The sequence below is a fragment of the Olea europaea genome, chromosome 1 (genome assembly GCF_002742605.1).
Source record: "Olea europaea var. sylvestris chromosome 1, O_europaea_v1, whole genome shotgun sequence".
NCBI classification, from domain to species: domain Eukaryota; kingdom Viridiplantae; phylum Streptophyta; class Magnoliopsida; order Lamiales; family Oleaceae; genus Olea; species Olea europaea.
Window position 1 is genome coordinate 24,105,061 of NC_036237.1, and position 21,647 is coordinate 24,126,707.

General features: G+C 32.5%; 1 protein-coding gene across 1 annotated transcript; it reads left to right on the plus strand.

Annotated features, from left to right (window-relative positions):
• The first annotated feature begins 3,668 nt into the window (after positions 1-3,668).
• Positions 3,669-4,658, plus strand: LOC111406256. Its single transcript, XM_023035572.1, has 2 exons — positions 3,669-4,248; positions 4,342-4,658. The coding sequence occupies exons 1-2, from the start codon at positions 3,669-3,671 to the stop codon at positions 4,656-4,658; spliced, it is 897 nt and encodes a 298-aa protein (XP_022891340.1).
• Positions 4,659-21,647: the final 16,989 nt, after the last annotated feature.

Genomic DNA, 21,647 nt, shown 5'->3' on the forward strand with positions numbered 1-21,647 from the left:
GAGCAAAAGATACATGTCTTTGTAGCCGAACGCTCTCAATTCAATTGCAATCTTCCGAGATATTAATTCATATTAGTGTGTGATACCTGTTGGTAGCACATCTTCGTTTCTTAAGATTGAGCATGAACTTCTCAAATTTTCTGTGTTCTTCCTAAAGTAAACTGTTAAGTTCAATGACTCAATCAATCTGATTTTGCATTGCAATAAACCATCCCATTTTCTCGAAAAGTTACAAAACAACAGTAGGAAATTCTTGGTGTAGGGAATGTAGGAGAAGAGCAGGAAAAGGAAAAGTTTTAGAACTCAAAAACATAACTGGAAAATATTTCTTCTTCAACTCTGATTCATTCTCTTCATAAAAAATAGGAGGTAGAACCAATAAAGATTTCTTTTTCGATTCATCCCTCCACACACAGAGAAAGCTGATGTGCCCTTATTAGCGCAGTTGCAATATCAATATATAGCGTAGTTGCAAGGCTTTCTTTCGTGAGTTAGCCTTGTTATTCTAAACTTGAGACTGCCTTCTCTAGCAATGGTTCAATTATAAATCTTCACCGTAATAAACGCCATTGTTCTGTCACGTTAGAAACTCCTCTTTCGTAGTCTCCAAGGAATGTTGAGCCAGTTTTCGTAGCTCGTTTTCTTCCTTTTTCTTGACTCGTACTTATTTCTATTTCAATTTGATTTGGGACCAAGTAACAAGGCTGAAAAACCCGAACATGCAAAAATAAGCAATCTTCTATTCTTCTTACCCATGTGATCCTTGATATGGATATTTTCGTAATTTGAAAATGTGATCCGCGTTATACTTCTAGGGGAATTTGTACTTTTGTTTCCGATCATTACGAAATGTTAAAAAATATACCGTAAACATTTTTTTAACATGATGCATCCCCAACCTTTCATTTATATAGCCCCCATCTGTTTTCAATTATTTGAAGACAATAATTCATTTTTTTGACTGTTTTTTTTCCAGCACATGGGTCACATTGTGAGATAGAAAGTAAAAAATCACGGCTACTACATTTTTAACGGTCCAAAAATAAATTTAAATTAGACAAAAAAATTGGAAACGAACGGAGGCATGGTAAAACATTCGTCACACCTTCCATTTTGTCCATTAAATGACGAATCTGTCATCTTCTTTAATTAAATAAAAATAAAAAAGCAATAAAACAACAAAAATAAGGGAAAATTGCAAAAGGGGTCCCATAACTTTTTCCAAAAGAAAAAATAAATCCCACTTAAAATAGTAAATACATATTAATACATATACAAAAAAAAAAAAAAAAAAAAAAAAAAAAAAAAAAAAAAAAAAAAAAAAAAAAAACAGAATTCAGAAAAAAATAAATATTTCATTTTGCCCAACCAACTCGTTCACTCACCTGTGACCAAAAATCATCTTCACAGATGCAATAACGTCGACGGCAAAACCGCTACCGCCTTAGAAGAATTAATTAAAAAAAGATGTATTTTTCTCCAAACGCACCCCATCAGCCACCATAGTAGAACCATCACCGACTGTAGGCACCTCATTAGCCTTTCTACCATCCGTTTAAAAGAACCAAATAGCGGATAAAATGTTTAGGATTCTCGGAACTATTTGGTTCTCACAAAAGGATGGTGGAAAGTTGGTGAGGTGCCCGCTGGGGTACTTTTAAAAGTGACCTGGTCAAATCATCTAGATTCCATATTGACTTCTCAACAAAGGAATATTCTGAAAATGATCTATCCAATGTTAAAAGATAAAAATACTCTTAAATACATTATACAATTACAAAATTTGATTTTTTTTAAAAGATATGAATACTCTTTCACTTAACAAATAAAAATCAAATACTTCCTACATTTCTTATCTGTTTACTCCAACACAGATAAATGAAACACTCTCATCCTTCATCTGTTTCAATTGCAGAAACTAAAAAATTTATTGAAATCGGAAGTCAAAAAATTTGTGGACATCAATCTCGTTGGTTCGGTAAGTTTATATATGCAAATTTAATCTTGTTTTTGTTAAATTATTGTATGTTTAAATCGATAAATTGTATTTCGACATTTAATCATTAGTATATAAAAAAATTTAATGGATCTGTAATTTTTTAAGTATTTGACCAGAAAAAATTCATCTGCACAAATGTCGGCGTCGATGAATCGACTGTTTGACACAGCTGGTCAAACAATCGGCCGTTCCGACTGTTAAACAGTCGACCAAACAGCTGACTGTTTTGCTGACTATTTGACCGACTGTTTAACAGCCGGCTGTTTGTCAACTGTTTTCTCCCCCCCCCCCTTTTTGGGTTATTTTTCTTGTAATTAAAAATTCTGTTTCGGCATACAGATATGGTTGTAGTCCCAGTTTGTTACTTTGATGATTTCGAATTGGATGAAATAGATCAATGGGTATGGATATGGACAAGTGTTAAACGTTGTGGTATCGCAATTTTCATATCATCAGGTACATCGTATGCAGAACTCTATAATGATTTACATAACAAGTTGAATGTTGATCCTTTTCAGTACAACATGGAATTGAAATTTAAGTTCAGCGAGCATGCATCAATTCCGATTCCACCTATAATGATTTCTTCTGTTGATGAAGTGAATTATCTGATTGAATTGAACAATAAGCACACGACTCCTCTTTGAGTGATTTTAGTCAGGAAGGATGTCGTCGAAGATGAACAAGTAGACTCGGGAGGTGGGGATCACAATGTTAATGATTTTTGGGATACAGTGGAGATAGCTCGTAAAGATGATGTAGTTATTTCAGAGATAGTTGCACACGGAATCCCCTCCGTTGCTCGTGATAACGAGAATGAAAATGCAAATACTTTTACAAACGAAGACTTCATTGCTTTATCCCGGTAGAGACATGAGTAGGGTGGCACCTCGGGGGCTAGATCGAGTGGACCGTCCTCTAACTCCTCACGTGTGGTTCCTGATAATGAGTATTTGTATGTCGAGCAACTGTTTGAAATGAAGAAAGATTTGTAAGAAGCCGTGCACCTAATTGCACTGAAATACAACTTCGAGTTTAAAGTGAAAAAATCGAATATGTCGTTGTTGACGCTATCATGCATAAATGATAGTTGCAGTTGGTGTTTGCCAGCAACGAAGATGGACACGAATGAGTGCTTCGTAATTCGCAAATGTACACGAGAACATATTTGTGAAGTGGTAGTTTGTCGCAATGATCACAGGCAATCCCAAACTTGGTTTATTGGTCGATAGATAATGCACAAGTATCAGGATTCACGGACAATCTATAGACCATCGGACATCATTGATGATGGTCGTCGAGAGTACGGAGTAGTCATGAGCTACCAGAAGGCCTGGAAGTCCAAAGAATGCGCATTGGAGGATTTAATGGCTCGATAAAGGAAAGCTATGCTAAATTGGCCAGGTATTGCTATAACATGGAGAAAACTAATCCTGACTCGGCATTTTTTATTGAGACGAAGGCTGATAACTGCTTCAAATTCTTCTTTATGGCTCTTGGACAATGCATTCGGGGATTTCGAAATGCTATGCGACCCCTAATTCTAGTCGATGGTACAACTCTGAAATCCAAATACCAAGGCAAGTTGATTATTGCTACATGTCAAGATGCCAACAATCAAATTTACCCTATTGCATTCGACATAGTTGATAGCGAGAATGATTTGTCGATGCGTTGGTTTTTCATAAAGCTCAGGGAAGTAATCGGAAAAGTCGAGGATCTTGCATTTGTCACCGATCGGGGACAGTCCATAATAAATGGTATTGCTGAAGTGTTTCCTGATACACATCATGGGTATTGTATGTACCATATACAAGGCAACTTGAAGCCCAGGTATCGGGGCAAAGACATTGTTTCATTGTTTAGGAGAGTGACCGAAGCTTACAGTATTGAAGAGTGTAATATGTACATGGTTGAAATAGGAAGCAAATCATTCCCGGTATGGGACTATCTAAAGAAAATGGGGATTGAACATTGGGCGTGCTCATATTTTTTAGGACGTCGATACAACATGATAACGTCAAACAACGTAGAGTCTCTCAATGCATTATTTAAGAGGGATCGAGAGTTAATCATTCTCGCACTGATTGATAATATCTGTACGAAGTTGCAGCAGTGGTTTCACGATCGACGTGTGCAATCATATAATTGCACAAGCGTGCTAGCCCTAGCACAAGAGGTAAAGCTCTTCAAAGCTGGGAGAAAGTTAAATGTCGATCCACTAGACGAGTCGCGCTTCTCTGTGGAATGTGCACGTCACATGGTATATATGGTAGATTTAAGTGATGGAACATGAACTTGTAAACAATTTCAATTAGAGAGTTTTCCATGTGAGCATGCAGTTACAGTGGCTATGTATCGAGGATTTGCAGCGAGAATATTGTGTTCTCCTTATTACACTGCTGAAAATTGGAGAGCTGTGTATGTTGAAACTATATTTTCGCTTCCAAACGAATTCGAGTGGGAAGTTCCTGATCATATTTGCCCGTTCAATATATTGTCACCACCTCTCATAGAACCACGTGGTCCTGGACGTCCAAGTATATTTAGAATACCATCTACTGAAGAGTTTTCCCGACCGTGTAGGTGTAGCAGGTGCAAATCAGTAGGACATACTCGCCAATTTTGTACAAATCAAGTTCCCCTAAATGACAGCTAGAGCATTGTGTATTTCCATTGAAATGAATAGTATTTACATTGAAATAAATAGTATTTACATGAATAATTACAAACAATTACGAAAAATAGTTACAAATAATCACAAAAAATAATTACAAATATTAATTACAAAAAATATTTACAAATAATTTATGGATTACAATTAAATTCGTATAAATCACATGCTAACTTATTTCGCTAATTCTGTACCTATGACTGGTTGATTCTATCAACCTTATGTGCTATACTAAAAAATTCTATGTATTTGATTGCGAAAATCCCACAGTTGCCCCTGCAAATGAACAAATATGTGTTAGTTCGGTTCCAATTACGTACGAACTGATTACTAAATAAAAAAAAAATATTACAAAGACTTACGATATAGACTTTCTCACCGTCATCATGTCCTGCACGATGGCTAGTTTGTCATCCACAGTCAAGCCCACATATCTAGCCATCATAGGAACGATCACATTCATCGGCTCTAAGATTTGCTCAAGCTCTTCCTATGTCAGACATGAATGATTGAGGTCATATATATATATCGTCAAATCAGGGAACACGATCTCCAGTGCAATGCAGTGCTGATTCGCGATAACTGGAATGTACAAATGCGTACAACCCTCCCATGGCTTTCCCCCAACACTCGGTGACAGCCCGATGACCCACTCGAGCATATACACGGGAAGCACGTACTCATTACCTAGAAGCTGGAGGGACTAATACTCAATGGTAACGGCACGGAAGAACTCTGTGTTCAGTATTATGCGGCCAGGCTTGTGGAATGATTGTGGATATCTCTCAACTCGATCGCGCAACAAGTCCATGGCCATGTCGATGTGCTACATCAACGAAAACAAAGACATAAATACTTATTTCATTTACCAAATTAAACATAATGTATACAAAAAGTAACAATAACACTTCACTTACATCGTCGACGAGCCAAACCTCTAAGTGGTGATATCATAGAACCACTTGTATGCGTCCAATATCGTCCTCCCGGCTATCATGTGCGTGACTCTAGAAATAAAATAGAAAAAAACATTAAACGAGACATATACGAGTTCTCGTAGTCTACTAAATCATACAATACTTACCCGTGCAACATTTTTCGCCACTTAGCCTCGAATGCTTTCCAATTGGCATGGTCGAGCTCCCGGAACATATTGGGGTACGTCCCATCCACGAACCTCTTCCTCTTCGCCTCAGTCGTGAAGGGAGAGACGACGTACTATGACGGCACTCTCAGCCTCTTGCCAACCACCGTCTCCAGCATGTCCACAACACGTTTTTTGCCTTATACACTGCCACCTCCTCCACCCCAAGGCTCGCCACCTCCTCCATCCCCTCATCTGCCACCGTCTCTGTCCCCGTCCCCGACGGGGCCACTCCCTCATCTACCATCGTCTCCTTCCCCGACAGGGCCACTCCCAAATCTGCCACCGTCTCCGTCCCCGTCCCCAATGGAGCCACTCCCTCATCTGCCACTATCTCCCTCCTCGATGGGCCTCCTCCTCTGCCACTGCTCCCGTCCCATTGCGCTCCACGGATAAAATAAACGATTCCCATGCATCATCATCATGTATATATGACTGTCGGAGACCCCTATCTCTATCACCCCATCCCTGTCACCCTCTCGATCGCCCCCTCGATCACCGTCTCCGTCAACCCATCGCCTACCGGCTATATTACCTCGAAGTGCTACTATCTCATTCGATAAACTTTCAACCCTTCCTACCAACTGTCGTCCCAGATCATCAACCTTCTCTATCATCTCTCGACGCAGCCCGTCGACCGACCTCGCTATAAATTTGCTCTGACGGGCGTGCAGATCATCAAAATAGTGCCCCTGACTACGTGCGGGAGATCCACACGAAAGGTCTCTGGACGGGGGAGGCGAAGGAGATGCCCTCGACGGCAGAGGAGATGCCCTCAACGACATCTCCGACGATGCCCTCAACGGAGATGATTGTCGATCAACTGGATCACGCTCCTACACAAGCAACAACATTACAAATTATTAACTTAATCCGTAATTGCTAACTCATACAAAATGATAATCAATAGATTTTATTCAATTCGTTCGCCCAATCTCGGTCGTGGATCGGATCGGACATCTGGTCGTCTTGGGTGTGCGAAACACCTAATTCACGCACAAGACCCTGAGCCTCCTCCTCCATGGACAGCGTTAACTCAGTTATGACTTCAAGCTGACATATTAACATTTGAACTAGTTAACAATCATGCAATCAGATGTTAAATCACGCAAAATATAAATTACATACTCACCCGAGTGTCGTCGATGATAGCCGATAACTGTTTTCCAGTGGGATATCCCTCCGATCGAGATATTCTCCAATGGTGCATCCGAGGGTAGCATGTTTCCCATCGCTTCGCAAAACGGGCACCCAATATAGGGACGGCCTCATATGCCCAGATCTGCAACACATACAATTATTATATATAAATTCAATATGAAAATAATTTTAACATTCATTATGTTAACCATTTACCTACACCGTCAAGGACAATCCATAGGTGTCGTACTTACGCATGGCTCCCTTCGGCTTCGAGTGCGACATGGTGAAGACGTGTACAGTGTCCTCAAAACATCTTCGGCCCCACAGATAGTCGTTGAAACGATCGATGTCGTCAATGATCTCCAGATGTAAGAGGTCGATCGTAGTCTTCTTATGGTGACACCACACCACGCTCTCAAGGATGTAGACCAGACCTAACTTCAATCTTTCTAACATCTGATCACACATCCTGATTGCGTCCAACAGCTGTGTAAGAAGCACAGTACCCTGTCCCTCGAAGTAAGCGTCATAAAGCCTATTTCTTCTCTGAATCCCATCACCAGCAGCTTCATCTCTCGTAATCTTTAATCCCGTGATCAAAGCAAATTCAAACATCGAAAAACTAGCGATCTTACCCCCGATTGCGAAGTGGAGGGCATCGCTGTTGACTAGACTCAGCAATCGACATAGAAGTACATCAATAATCTGACCCGAGTACTGCAAATCTCTCAACGGGTACAAGGGCCATAGGAAGGACTGACGCAGCATATCAGCATGCTGATCATCAAGCAGCTCTAACACAGCTGTGAAACTATCAAAGCTACTATTCCACGTAACTTTGCTTGGCATCTGTCTCAACTCTGCGTCAAGATGATAATCCATCCTGTAAAAATTCAAAATGTTAGAACATTGTATAAGTGATAATAGTAATAACAGAAAATTTAGCGAACGAAATTGTAACTACAATACGCAAGACGCAGATGCATAATAATTAAAATCATCAATAATGTGAATTTTTTTTATCCTATTATCAATAATGTCAAGTTTTCCCAATTATTACAATTTTTTTAATCAATTCAAGTTCAAAAAATATTTAAGTTCAATGAACAAAAATAATATTATTTATCAAAAACTAATAATAAAAATAAAAACAAATATTAAATTTCAAATTAAATTTCCAACAATTATTTCAAAATACAATTAAAAAATTTCCAACAATTATTTCAAATTATTATTTACCAAAAATGATAAAATAAAAATAAATATTAAAACAAATATTAAATGTAAAATTTTTATTTAAATTTAGTCGTAACAATTTTATTTAAATTCGAAAAACTAAATAATTTATTATTTATTAAAACCAAATAATAAAAATTATTTAAAATTAAATTATTAAATTATATGTGAAAAAAAATAGGGCAAAAAAAAAAAAAAAAGTGGGCCGACAATTGGCCTAAACCACGGTTGGTTTGGGCCGACCGTTAATAGTTGGGTTAGCAGTGAACCCGACTGTTAACAGTCGGGTGCAAGCCAAAAATGCCGACTGCACAAACAGCCGGCCTTCTTCAACCTTTCTCGTCGAAAAATCACCATTTTCGACGAGAAAAGTTTCCAAATTCAAAAATTACCATTTTTTACACTATATATACCCTATTTTACTTATATAAACAAAAATATATTGAAAAATTTTCCAACAAATTAATCATTCACACATTTAACCAAAATCTAAACATTAATCCAACCAAATAATGGTTACCTTAACAAGAAGTAGTTCGTTGGCGATGGACTAGCAAGTTCTCCGACCGACTGGAAACCGACCTTGTTTTTTCAGTTTTGTGAGATTCGGTTTTGTGAGAAGCCGAGGGGTATTTTGGGATTTTAAACTTTAAATTCGATTTTTTTTTTAAATTAAAAAGCCGGTCAAAGGTCACTTTGAAAATAGGGATGGATTATCCGGTTATTTCCAACAATTTCCTCGGTGCCCGCTGCTCATCCAGTGGCTGTTCTCCTATTGTGAGTGGTGGGGGTGGGTTTGGAAAAAAAGTATAATTGACCTTGACGTCTTGAAGATGAATTATTCTATGGGTACATAATATTGGATATAAGGGTGTCCATTTTGACACCCGATAGCCCACTATTGGAGCAATAGGGGGCCCGTTGGACATATGGACACCCTTATATGCCTCCTAGTGTACCCATAGAATAACCTAAGACGCTTGAAGATTGAGGTAAGTTCTCATTAGACGAGGAAGTGTCACTCTCCAAGAAGGAGGCCCAAAAACCTTATATCTAGGCTTGAGATACTTGTAATAACATGTCAAAGTTGAATGTGCATTGCATATTATTGCTATTTTAGACCTCGAATGAATATACTTATCAATCCCATCAAGCAAGGTGCCAAGAAATGAACAAGAAGAAGAGCAAAGTGGAGATAATGGGCCATAAAAATTATTAAAAATAGTAATGTATGTAATTATTAGGGCATATGAAAACTTTAATAGTTAATGGAAGACCAGAAGTGGAAAACAGAGATGTCTATATGATTAAAAAACCGGATGAATTTACTACTATGCTAGTCAACTCTCTAAAAAGAAAGCCCAAAAACCTTATTTTTAGGCTTGAGATACTTGTAATAATTGGTCAAAGTTGAATGCGAATTGCATATTATTCTAAAATGCTTTATAGGTGATGTAAAATTAATATTTGGTACTAATTTATTGAAGAATTTGATGAGTTTCGGATGAATTAAAGAAAAAAAATTTATTATAGAAACTTAAGATAAGAAAATTGTAATCAAATTGTATTCTCAAAATTCAATTTTCATGATTTAAATTTTTTTTAATAATGTAATCCTATAAATAAACAATCTTTTTATATTACATTTGAAACAAAAATTAATTGTTAATACATAAATTTAAACGCCCATTAAAATTTCTAGATACATGGATATGAATAAATTCATTTATAATAATTCTAGATTCATATAATTCAATATTCATCAAGTGAAAATTTATTGAATTTAGATTAATATGAATGTTAATTAATGAGAGTTAATAACACGAATTTCATAAACAACAATAATTATGTAATATTTATTACATATCAAAAAACGAAAACTAAAACATTATTCAAATAATTGAATATATGAGAGGTTAAAATCGTCCAAAAAATGATTCTCTCTTGATGTCTTTAATATATTATAGATTATAGATGTGTAGGTCTATCACATTTACACCCCTATTCAATAGAAATCCATTGCCAAACGATCAACAAATAACACGGGTTTTGCATCATACACATGATAATTTTGTTTCATGTAAGGATAGTAATTATTGTAGAGTTTCACAAGCTCTGCAATTTGTTCGCTTTGATCCTTTATTCATTCTTCTTCATTCATAGTGTTGTTTTGATGAATGAAAGGAAAATGTTATGAATTTAGGAACTTAAGGGATTTTAGTGGGGACAATTTAAACATTTCAAATAAAGGGAAGTTATGACTTTTACATATTATAAATGGGTGGTTATGTTCACACCACATGTTTTTATAAATACATCATATTTTAGTTACATTAAAAGTCATTCACATTTGAATGATTATATTGCCACATCAACTTTTATTTGTTGCACTATTTTTATTTGCAGTATTATTTGTTTCGCTTATTCATAAATACAATGGGCAATGAGTCTCTGTACTCAGTCTTGGACAAAATTTTGGAAAGCAATCATAATCAGGAATAATTTATGTTAATTTGAGAATAAGAATACGATGAAAAAGTTTGAGACATGTATGTGATAATATGTAAAGATTATGAATCTTTTATGCAATTAAATATAATCTAATTATTTAAAACAGTGATCTGAATATTTTTAGCCATAATGAAATAGAATATAGGCATTTGGACCTTTTAACATTATTAGTCTATACTACGTGCGATGCACGAGCTGTGCATGAATTATGGTTTGATTAGCGTATGTATTGAATATGTTTGAAAATATATAGGAAATTAGAATTATTGGCAAGGAACTAACCAGTTATACGAGTCGATCACTCGTCTTTCTCTACAAAATGTCATTTTTCTATCAAAAGTTGCAGAATCAATAAAATCCATTAATAATGAGAATTCAAATCATAGTTAGTTAAATAAATACTCCACTAGACAATAAAAGCATTCCAAGCAAAAAAAGCTAGTACCATAGCAGTACATCCTTCAACAAATTTCGTAGATATAAATGTATTATTGTACAGTAAAAAAATAATTTAATGTAAAGCAGAAGTTAGAACCTAAAAATCCTAAAATTCTTCATCAACGGCTATTTTCTTTAATGGAATGTTGAGTAGTCCTTAAAATGCGGTTGTTCTACAACACTTAGGTGTCCATTCGTGATGAGGAATTTGAGCAGTGTAACTAAATTTCAAGACACTGTATTGTTAAACGATGCTTTAATAGATATTTCATTAACTCAAACTCTGGAGAATTCCAAAAACTCCTTAACATCACTCAAGACTATATCTAGTTTTGTCCAATATTGAGATTCAATATTTTTGAAATCTGGAAGCTTATCCTCCATATGTATGCTTCTAACAATACCCGGATTTTTCTTGTCCACTTCAGAAGGAGGGAGTGCATATTATAAAAATAAAACTCTCCTCCAAAGGAATCAGCTTCTTTTAGAAAATCAACATTTTATTACATAGAATATTCTAAGTTGATGTTGTTGACTAAATAAACTAATTGATGAATCTCAAGAAGATTAGGTAAACCAAGGTCACAAGTAGGCATATCCTAGAAGAAGTTACAAATTCACATACAAACTAAAAAGTGATATCTTTATTTTTAAACTGGAAAAAAGTGTGTTATCAGTACTTCGAGAGAAGTGGACTATTAGAAATTAATAGAATGTAAAAATGTTATCTAAATTGTGTACATATCTAAAGCATTTAAAATAGTTGTGGGAACGCAATTCTCAAGGGGTAAAAAAAGACTTTAGCATTTAACAAGTTTGAAACAAATTGCTTCATTGGGATAAACTATAATGCAGGATACTTACAAGATACCACCCTCCTCCATTGCCTTTCCTGAGGCAGTCCCAATGATTTTTATGTCCTCATCTTGTTCATTTAAACTAATAATGATATCTCCAACTGCTAAATCATTAATGTTCAAAATTGCTAAATGAAAAGGTTGAACAGTGGGTTGGGAAAAATAAAGAATTATTCCAATTCTAGCTGCACTTCCATTGCTAAAAAAGGATGTTTGGAACTATCCTGAACAAGATTCAATACATATGTCTGGAGATGTGAACAAAAACTTAAAAGCATTTACCATAGTACACTCATCAACTAAATTCTAGGAGAGAATATTCAAGTCTTAATTCTTATGCTGGTGAAAACAGCTATAACTAAAGAGTAACCTAGTGAGAAACATCACTTGTAATTTGACATGATTTTCTTTTATTATTTACACTTTGAGACAAAATGTTTACAAAGGCACAAAATTAATCTGTCCGTGTAAGATTTTTTATATATATCATGACTCATGAGATTAGTAAAACTCAAGGCTGTGCATAGTAAATAAAGGAAAATAAAGTAAGTTACAGTTATGTAAAAATTAGAGGAAAAAGGAACAATGCACTAATTTTCATTAGTTTAATACTAAATAAAGTGAAAGAGGATATTCGGAATTAAATCCACAAATGAAATGAAATTGAAAATCCAAAACTGAATTTGGTGACTAATGAATCCAAACGGCATTCTGAATTCAACTGAAATTTAAAGGGCACTTCTTCAAAACAATGACAGTACAAATATTTTTTTTTTTTGTTAAAATAGAAGTACATTTTTTCGTGATGGATGGTCAATGAAGTTTTTAAGAAAGTCATCAACTTTAATGATTTGTGTAACTACATAATTTACTTATAACTAAAGGGAAGGAAGAAAATAAATAGAGAAGAAAGAGAAAAAGGAAAGGAAGCACTTCTATTGAGACTTGCAGTTCGGAAATAGCTAATTTGTTCTAGAATTTTGTTAATTGCAATATTTGGTTAGTGAAATTTTCCCCCTGAACAATACCTTGAAAGTCAATAAAAAAGCAAGAGGGAAGATAACATCTAATCTTGCACTATTGAAAATAATAAATAGCATGGCTTCAAAGTTAATCAGTTAAAAACTCCACAAGAATTAAATTGTTTTCCTTTCCTACATTCATCCCAAATTAAAAGTAAATATAATATCAAAAAATTGCACAGTACAAAAAAAAGAAAAAAGAATTGAGTAGTGGAGATTATAAAATAGTAACTATGATAAAAAGTAATCACAATTAAGATAGTGTAAATACGGTAAAACCGTGATGATGGACAGTTTATTTGACAAATTTCATATACATGTCATAGTACTTTTATATTTGAGTTCATATTCATATTTGAGATAACAAAGATAACAGAATCCAAACGCTCATTATTCAATTAATCATTTTAGTTTATTGATGTGAAATTGCAACTGGTAATTTTTGTCGTTTCTGAAATCAAGTTCTCAGATTTGAACAAGATTATTCCAAAAAAAAAAGAAAGAAAGAAAGAAAGAAATAAATAAACTTTTTACATTACCTGCAAGTAAAAGATTAGGTGTGAAACAAAAGGTGCACAAATGAATAGTAAACCCTCATCCTCTTTTTTAATATAGTAGTTTATGGAAATTATGGAGGCTCAAGCATGAGCATCCTTAATAACAGAGGCTCAATGTTGAGCCTCTGTAATTACGGAGGCTCAACACTTTTGAGCCAAATGTCTCCGTAATTACGGAGGTACAAATTTCATTTTTTTTCTTTCTTTTCTCCTTCACTGGTTCTCAATACAATAATTTAATTTCATTTAATCAACTTAGTTTTTTTAATAAACGTGATTCCTAAAATAAATACATAAAATATAGATCAATTTTTTTTTATATATATACAGAGATTATATAAATTCTTCAAATGAGCAGAAATGTATATAAATGATAGACATATTAATCACATTTTCAATCGTAACCTTTTGAGTGCAATCAAATAATGTGTGAAACGTGTTAAATCAAATAGTCACTCACGTCGATAATTCAATAATTTTTTTTCTCTCACTTTTATTTTTGGAAGAATAAGATCTGACCTTTTTGGTAACATATTGTTCATTTCTACAACCAGTGTTAATCTATTCTACTATTTCTACACTCAATTCTATTTACTTTCTTATTTACCAACCTATTCCATCCACATTTCAATGATTCCCAAATATCTAAAATTAAACGATACAACTCCATTCCTTTATTAGAACTCCTTAATTGAAATATAATGTTCATAAGAAATTTGCACACACATTACGCAAATAGGTACATTGTTCCACCAAAACATTTGTTTTATATTCACTTATATAGAAACCACCATATGCGTATATTTCATTTTTTTTATATTTTGATACGGATCCATTGCATACAAAAAAAATAAATAAAATAAAGGAAATAGAAAACATTAATAGCAAAAATTCGAAATGAAATCAATTTACACAAAACGCAAGAAAAAAATCAATCAAGTTCCGTTAAATGAAATTGAGTTGCAGTCCACAAATTTCAATAAAAACAAGAATAAGAACTAAAATTCAAAACAATCAAACCTCGATCAATCCATACAAAATACACAACAAATAATATGCGGGGTAAAATGGAGAGAACAAGCAGTAGCGTATAAAAATAGAGAAGAAGAAAGAAAGATCCACCTAAATTGAGGACAGGTTGGTGCATCAATGTAGCCTGCACGTTTTTATTTTTTTTATTTTTTGCAGACGGCGTTGTTTTTGCTCGAGGGATGAAAAAAAAATTGCTGTAAAATGGAAGAATTCACCGTTCTTTCTATAGTAGCGAAATATTGCCTTTTTTATATAGTAGTGAAATGGAGGTCTTTTAACATAAAACTTTGGTTGACCTTGTTAAAATTTTTATTAAGGGGGATTCATTTAAGAGGCCCAGTCAAACAAAAGTTTTGTTTAAAACGATTATGAATTATTTTTTTTATTTAGATAGCTTTAGGATATAAAGAAAAGGAAAATATAATTTTTAAATTACTAAAATATCATTGTATGTAAAAGACATAATGCCCCAATTCCTCTTTCAATTTCCATTTAACCCTAATTCAATTTTGTCTTCCTTTCTTCCACAATTTGATCTGTCATTCTTTGCTATTCTTCTTCTTTTTTATCACCATCTTCTTTTTCAAACCCCAAAATATAATATTGTTATTCTTTTTAATACTCGCTTGGTTGAAGTAAGTAATCAAAGTTTATAATATTCTTGATGAGTATTTGAAGAAGAATAGAAGGTAATGTTAAATTTCAATATTTATGCTACTTTAATTCTTTTTCAATTTTTCTGAATTACATTTTGTGATTCATGTTTATGGTGTTCATTTGTTAGTAATGGCTTTATTATTATTTTTTTTATCATCGAATTATAGCTTTGATATGGGTTGTTTTCCCATTTTCTCGAATATGTTGGTAAACACATGTTTGACTATTCTAGTTGTTGTTCTACTATGAAACATATATTTCATTTTTTCCGTCCAGAACGACTTATACATCGTTTTCTACAAATCATAACGACATGCATCTCGTTATCAATAATGTACGAAGTTTAACTGCAATTATGGCCATCATGGATATGTTATGGATTCAATTTGTTATCTAGTTGAATATGAGTAGTTAGTTGAAAGCTCTTGAAAATGAAAAATGTAATGAATGGCAAAGGGAAGACATCGGTCATTCTTGTTTGAAAAATAATTTTTTGTGTAAGCTTGTATAAAGTTATAGAGATGTTGAAGGTCGATACAATGCTATACCAAATGGAGATGTCAACTTTTGTCCCTATAATGTATAAGGCTCCAACTGTAAGAAAACTAGTCATGTTCGCTCCACTTGTAAATGTCAAACAGTTGGTAGTGAAACTTAAAGTTGTGCTATTGTCGTGACTTGTAATTTTATTAATTTGTACTTATTGGAAGCACAAAATGATTTATTAGATTTTGTAATCATTGTGCTATTCTTGCTTTTATGTTATTAGAACAAAGTTAAAAGTCTTTTTACGTTGTAGTATTTTTTTTCATATTGCAAACAAACGACTCTTATATCGTTATAGTGGACGCATATGTCATTCCAATACGAAAAATGCATAGATTCATATAACAACGTTGAAATTGTTGCTAAAACATAAAACAATATTGATGTTGTTCCAGTATAAAAATAAGCCACTTTATTGATTTTCATAATGACATTGAAGTCATTATAGACCAATAATATGACATAAATGTCGTTATATAAAAAACTTACACAGTGCACGTGACATAAGGAGTCGTTGAGCTCGCTTCCAAGGGACCATTTGCTCTCGAGTGGTAATAATATTGATATCATTATATATCTATATTGTTGTAATTATTATTCGAATTTGAACGATTTCAAACACATCAAATTTGTACTCAAACAATATAGACATCGTTATGTTATTTCATGATTTGCCACATAACAATATAATTATCATTTCAGTACAATTTTGACAACATCGATATCGTTTCAATTTAAATCATAAATAAAACAACATATATATCATTTAAATTTATATAAAAAGATATGTATATCGTTTCTGCTAAAAACAACGATTTGATGGTCCACGACCACCCGACATGTATCCGACATATATGGGACGATTACAATAGGTCATTGAGTGAATTTGATCTCACTCAAAAGAACCTATGGGAACTTTTTTGTTCCCACGATTGTATACAACACTCGAACTATTCCTATAGAAACAAGTCTCTTCTTTCGTTATTTCTAAGTCATTTGAATGACATCAATCTACTTGATGACATCTTTCGATCATTCTATGTATGTTAAATACGTGTTGAGTGGTTGTGGACGGTCGAATCGTTATTTTTAGTCTAAACGATATAATTAAAGTTTTATATGAAAAGAAACGATATCTATGTCGTTATAGTTATTATTTAAATTGGAACGATTTCAAACTCGTCAAATTTGTATTAAAATGATATGAATGTCGTTACTTTATTTGTAAGTTTGATACATAACGACATTATTATCGTTTCAATACAAGTTTGACGATGTTGATATCGTTTTAGTTTAAATCATAATTAAAACTACATACATATCGTTGTAGTTAAAATAAAACGACAATTATATCGTTTCTGCTAAAAATAACGATTCGACCGTCCACAACCACTAGACATGCATCTGACATATGTAGGATGCTCAAAATAGGTAATCAAGTGGGTTCAATCTCACTCAAAAGAAACTATGGGAATATTTCTGTTTTCACGATTGTATACAACATTCAAACTATTCCGATAGAAAGAAGTATCTTCGTTCGTTCTTTCTAAACCATTCGAATGGCATCAACCCACAATTGTATACAACATTCGAACTATTCCTACAGAAACAAGTATCTTCTTTCGTTATTTCTAAGTCATTTGAATGACATCAATCTATTTGATGACCTCTTTCGATCGTCCAAAGTATGTTAAAGAAGTGTTGAGTGATTGTGGACGGTCTAATCGATAATTTTAGTCAAACGATATAATTAACGTTTTATATGAAAAGAAACGATATCTATGTCGTTATAGTCATTATTTGAACAGGAACGATTTCAAACTCATCAAATTTGTACTAAAATGATATAAATGTCGTTACTTTATTTGTGATTTTGATACATAACGACATCATTATCGTTTCAATACTAGTTTGATGACATTGATATCGTTTTAGTTTAAATGATAACTAAAAATACATACATATCGTTTCAGTTAAAATAAAACGACAATTATATCATTTTTGTTAAGTATAATGATTCGACCGTCCACGACCACCAAACATGCATTTGACATATATAGGATAATCAAAATGGGTAATCAAGTGGGTTCGATCTCTTCAAAAGAAACTATGAGAATATTTTTGTTCTCATGACTGTATACCACATTCGAACTATTCCAAAGGAATGTATCTTTGTTCACCCTTTTTAAGTTATTCGAGTGGTATCAACCCACTTGATGACCTTTTTCGATCATCCTACGTATGTTGAAGACATGATAAGTAATTGTGGACGGTCGAATCGTTATTTTTAGCCAAAACGATATAATTATCATTTTATATGAAAAGAAACGATATCTATGTCGTCATACACATGATTTGAATTGGAACGATTTCAAACTCGTCAAATTTGTACAAAAACGATATGAATGTCGTTACTTTATTTGAGATTTTGATACATAACAACATCATTATCGTTTCAAGACTATAAAAATTATGATGTCTGCCCTATATATATATATATATATATATATAAAATGATAATTATAAAAATAATGATTCGATCATCCACGGTCATCTGACATATATTTATCTTACGCAGGATGATAAAATAAGTCATTAAGTGAGTTCGATCTCATTCAATATAAAGAAAGATAGTATTTTCATTCGCTCTTTCTGAGTCATTCGAGTGTTATCAATTCACTTAATGCCTTCTTTTGGTCATCATATGTCGTCCTAATTATTATTTAAACTGTAAAGATTCCAAACTCGTTAAATTTGAAAAAAACGATACATATATCGTTTTAGTTATTATTTTATGCCTCGGGGAACATTTCAAAGTCGTTATTAGAATAAAAGCATTTTATAGTAGAACGACATCAACTACTTTATGTGTCACCGAAACGAAGTTCACATTCTGGATATGTACAATACGTAAACTTGAAAATTATAAAGTCACGAAAATATGTAAATTTTAATTACATTTAATATCATAGTTATAAAGTTCTAGTGTAACCACTTCTGAAACGATATATATGGCGTTATAGTTATGATTTGAACGGGAACAATATCATTGTCGTCGAAAATTATATTGAAACGAATAAATGTTGTTTACTTATTTCATGACATGCGCCTAAACCTGTTAAACAGTAAAGCAATGTGTGTTTGATATCAAAATGACATATACATCTTTTTTTGTATTTCAGGAACGAGTTCAATGTCATTATACAAATCATTTAAGCAGAGTGTATTTGATGCTGAGATGATATCGAAGTCGTTTTATGTTTCAGAAACGATTTCAATGTTATTATGCAAGTCAGTGAAACAGTGTCGGCAGTTCATTTCCATTCCACATTTTTATTAAGTTGATAAGTTATATTTTATGTTTCTTCAAATTGCAATATTTTGGTATTGGTTTATCCAAATCGACTTTTTCTCGAATCGAATAGTTCTTGTTAATTACAAGTTTTAAAATGAGTTCAATATCGATATGCCACATCGCTTTTTATCAAAATCTAATTATTAGACTCTAAATAAAATATGAATTTAAAAAATATTTTTTTGTCCATTTTTAAAAAAATATGACGATAAAATGTATTTTAAAAAATTTCGTGTGTTATAATAGGTGTCTAATGAAAAAATGACTCAGTAATTGTTTTCGACAAGTTGCTAAGTTGTGGAAATTGTTAAAACTTTGGGTGTATCGGAGATCAACTATGGAGAAGAGATGACATTAAATTTAAAAGAAGAGTTGAAATTTTAAGGAGAAGACGATTTTGAAGGAGAATATTTTTTGAATTTAAAGGAAGAGAAGGCTGTGTGTGTTGGAACATGAATGTATAGTTATTAGAACCAAGCCGATAATTGACTCGGAAAAAACCACCTGGTCAATGGTTCAACCGATAAGTTATTGTTAAATTTAAATTTTAATTAAATTTTATTTTTGAAGTGAAAAGGAAATAATTTTTTGAAATGTAATATATATATTTTGCTCACAAAAAACAAAGGACCATGACTTGGCATAATGGTTGTAGAGTTAAAATATTTTCTTGTCATCCAAGGTACAACTCACGGTTCTCTAAATTTAGAGAAAAATTTCAATCCTTTCTTCATTTTTGTTTTACAAGTTAAGGGTAAAGAAGTATTTTGACACTTAAAAATAATTAAATCTCCTCTTATTTTTATAATTTTGGTCAAAGTATAGTTGAACAAAATGTGTTTTATAAGTGGCCATCACAACTCATTTCCCCTTCTATCAACTTTTTGCTCACACATTTAATGAGTTCACCTATTTAGGGTATCTCCAATAGTGCACCAAAGCACTACAACAATTTGGTGCAACGAATAATGTTATATCAAATTTGGTGTAACAATATTCGCTTGTTTTTATTTTTGAAGTTTTTCATCATGCATATTTTACCCTTTATTTTATATTACAACAAAAATGAATTTCTATTATATAATTTTTTACCTCTTTGTATTACTAATGATTTAATTTAGTTTATATTAATTTTGCTTTAATTATTATTTTTTTAATTAATACTTATTTGTAAATTCTAATCAATTAAAAAAATAATAACTATTGAATACATTTAAATAAAACAATTCATTGTTATTATATGTAACTTTCATTGTTCGTTAAATGTAATTTTTTAATTGGTGTATTAAGTGTAATGCTTTTTTTTTTAATAAGTGTAATGTTTTAGTTCATTAAATGTGATTTTTAATTTAATAAACTTAATAATATAATTTTTAAAATAAATTAATCATTGAGAAATAAAAAACAAGAAAATAAAAGAAACACACTTAATATTTGGTGTAGTCGTTGAAAACAACTTTGTAAAATGGCGTGAAAATTGCATCAATTTGGTGAAAACTATTGAAGATGAGCTTATAATATCAATTTTTTTTAATCAAATGGACTAACTATAACTTGCAATTTATATGTTATATTTAAAATAAATAACTTATATATTTTTTACTTATACCATTAATATGAAACATTATCGTTGCTTAGTAGAAGATGAGTACTGATACTCATTAGATTATATATATATATCCATCTTTAAAATGTCTTTGGTGGGTTCTGTGGCGCCAAGAGAACGAATATAAAAATTACAATAAGAACAAGCCCTTGTACATTTGAATAAGAACACGAAAATTATAGTTTTGAATGAAGATGAAAATTGCAGTAAGAACATCAAAATATAGTACATAAAACGACTTAGCTAAAAATTGACAATTTAAATTCCCAATTCCCTCATAAAACTAGACTCACTCCCCTATATAATATAAAATGATATTTTGGATAAATAGAATGCCCTGGAACTCCAAAATAATAAATTCCCTAAAATATCGCGCAGCAATGATCTAATAAGCAATAGAAATAAAAGAATTCCCTTTTCAGAAACTCTCCCAAGCATTGATGAAATACCAGTAATTGTGTGAAAAATAAATAAGAAATCTTGAAAAACTACTAATCCATATATAGCCCTTATTGATAGTGATATTATTTTTTTAAGAATGTATGATTAAGAAGTAGAAATTTTTTTGAGTTTACATGTAGAATATTTATTGTCAAAATGTGTAACTAAAAATGAGTTCGAGAAATTCTTTTTTAGTTATAATGGTTGTTAGACAAGGGTATAATCTAAAGAAACTCCAAGCAATATTATTTTCAATTCAGACCATTCTAAACCCAATGACAATTGTCACATGGAACATAAAATTCCAAAATAAAACTACAGAACGTAAAATCCCCATTCATTTTCTATCAAGTCCAAGATACACATTACAAATAGGAGTGGACACAGTCTGATTCCGATGGAAAATAAACTTAATTGAGTATCGTTGAG

Excerpts from the sequence above, each read along its gene's own strand:
- LOC111406256 (XM_023035572.1), top strand. The coding sequence starts at position 3,669 with ATGCGTTGGTTTTTCATAAAGCTCAGGGAAGTAATCGGAAAAGTCGAG. Across the intron at positions 4,249-4,341 it reads GTCGCGCTTCTCTGTGGAAT|TTACAGTGGCTATGTATCGA; the intron begins GTGCACGTCACA and ends GTGAGCATGCAG.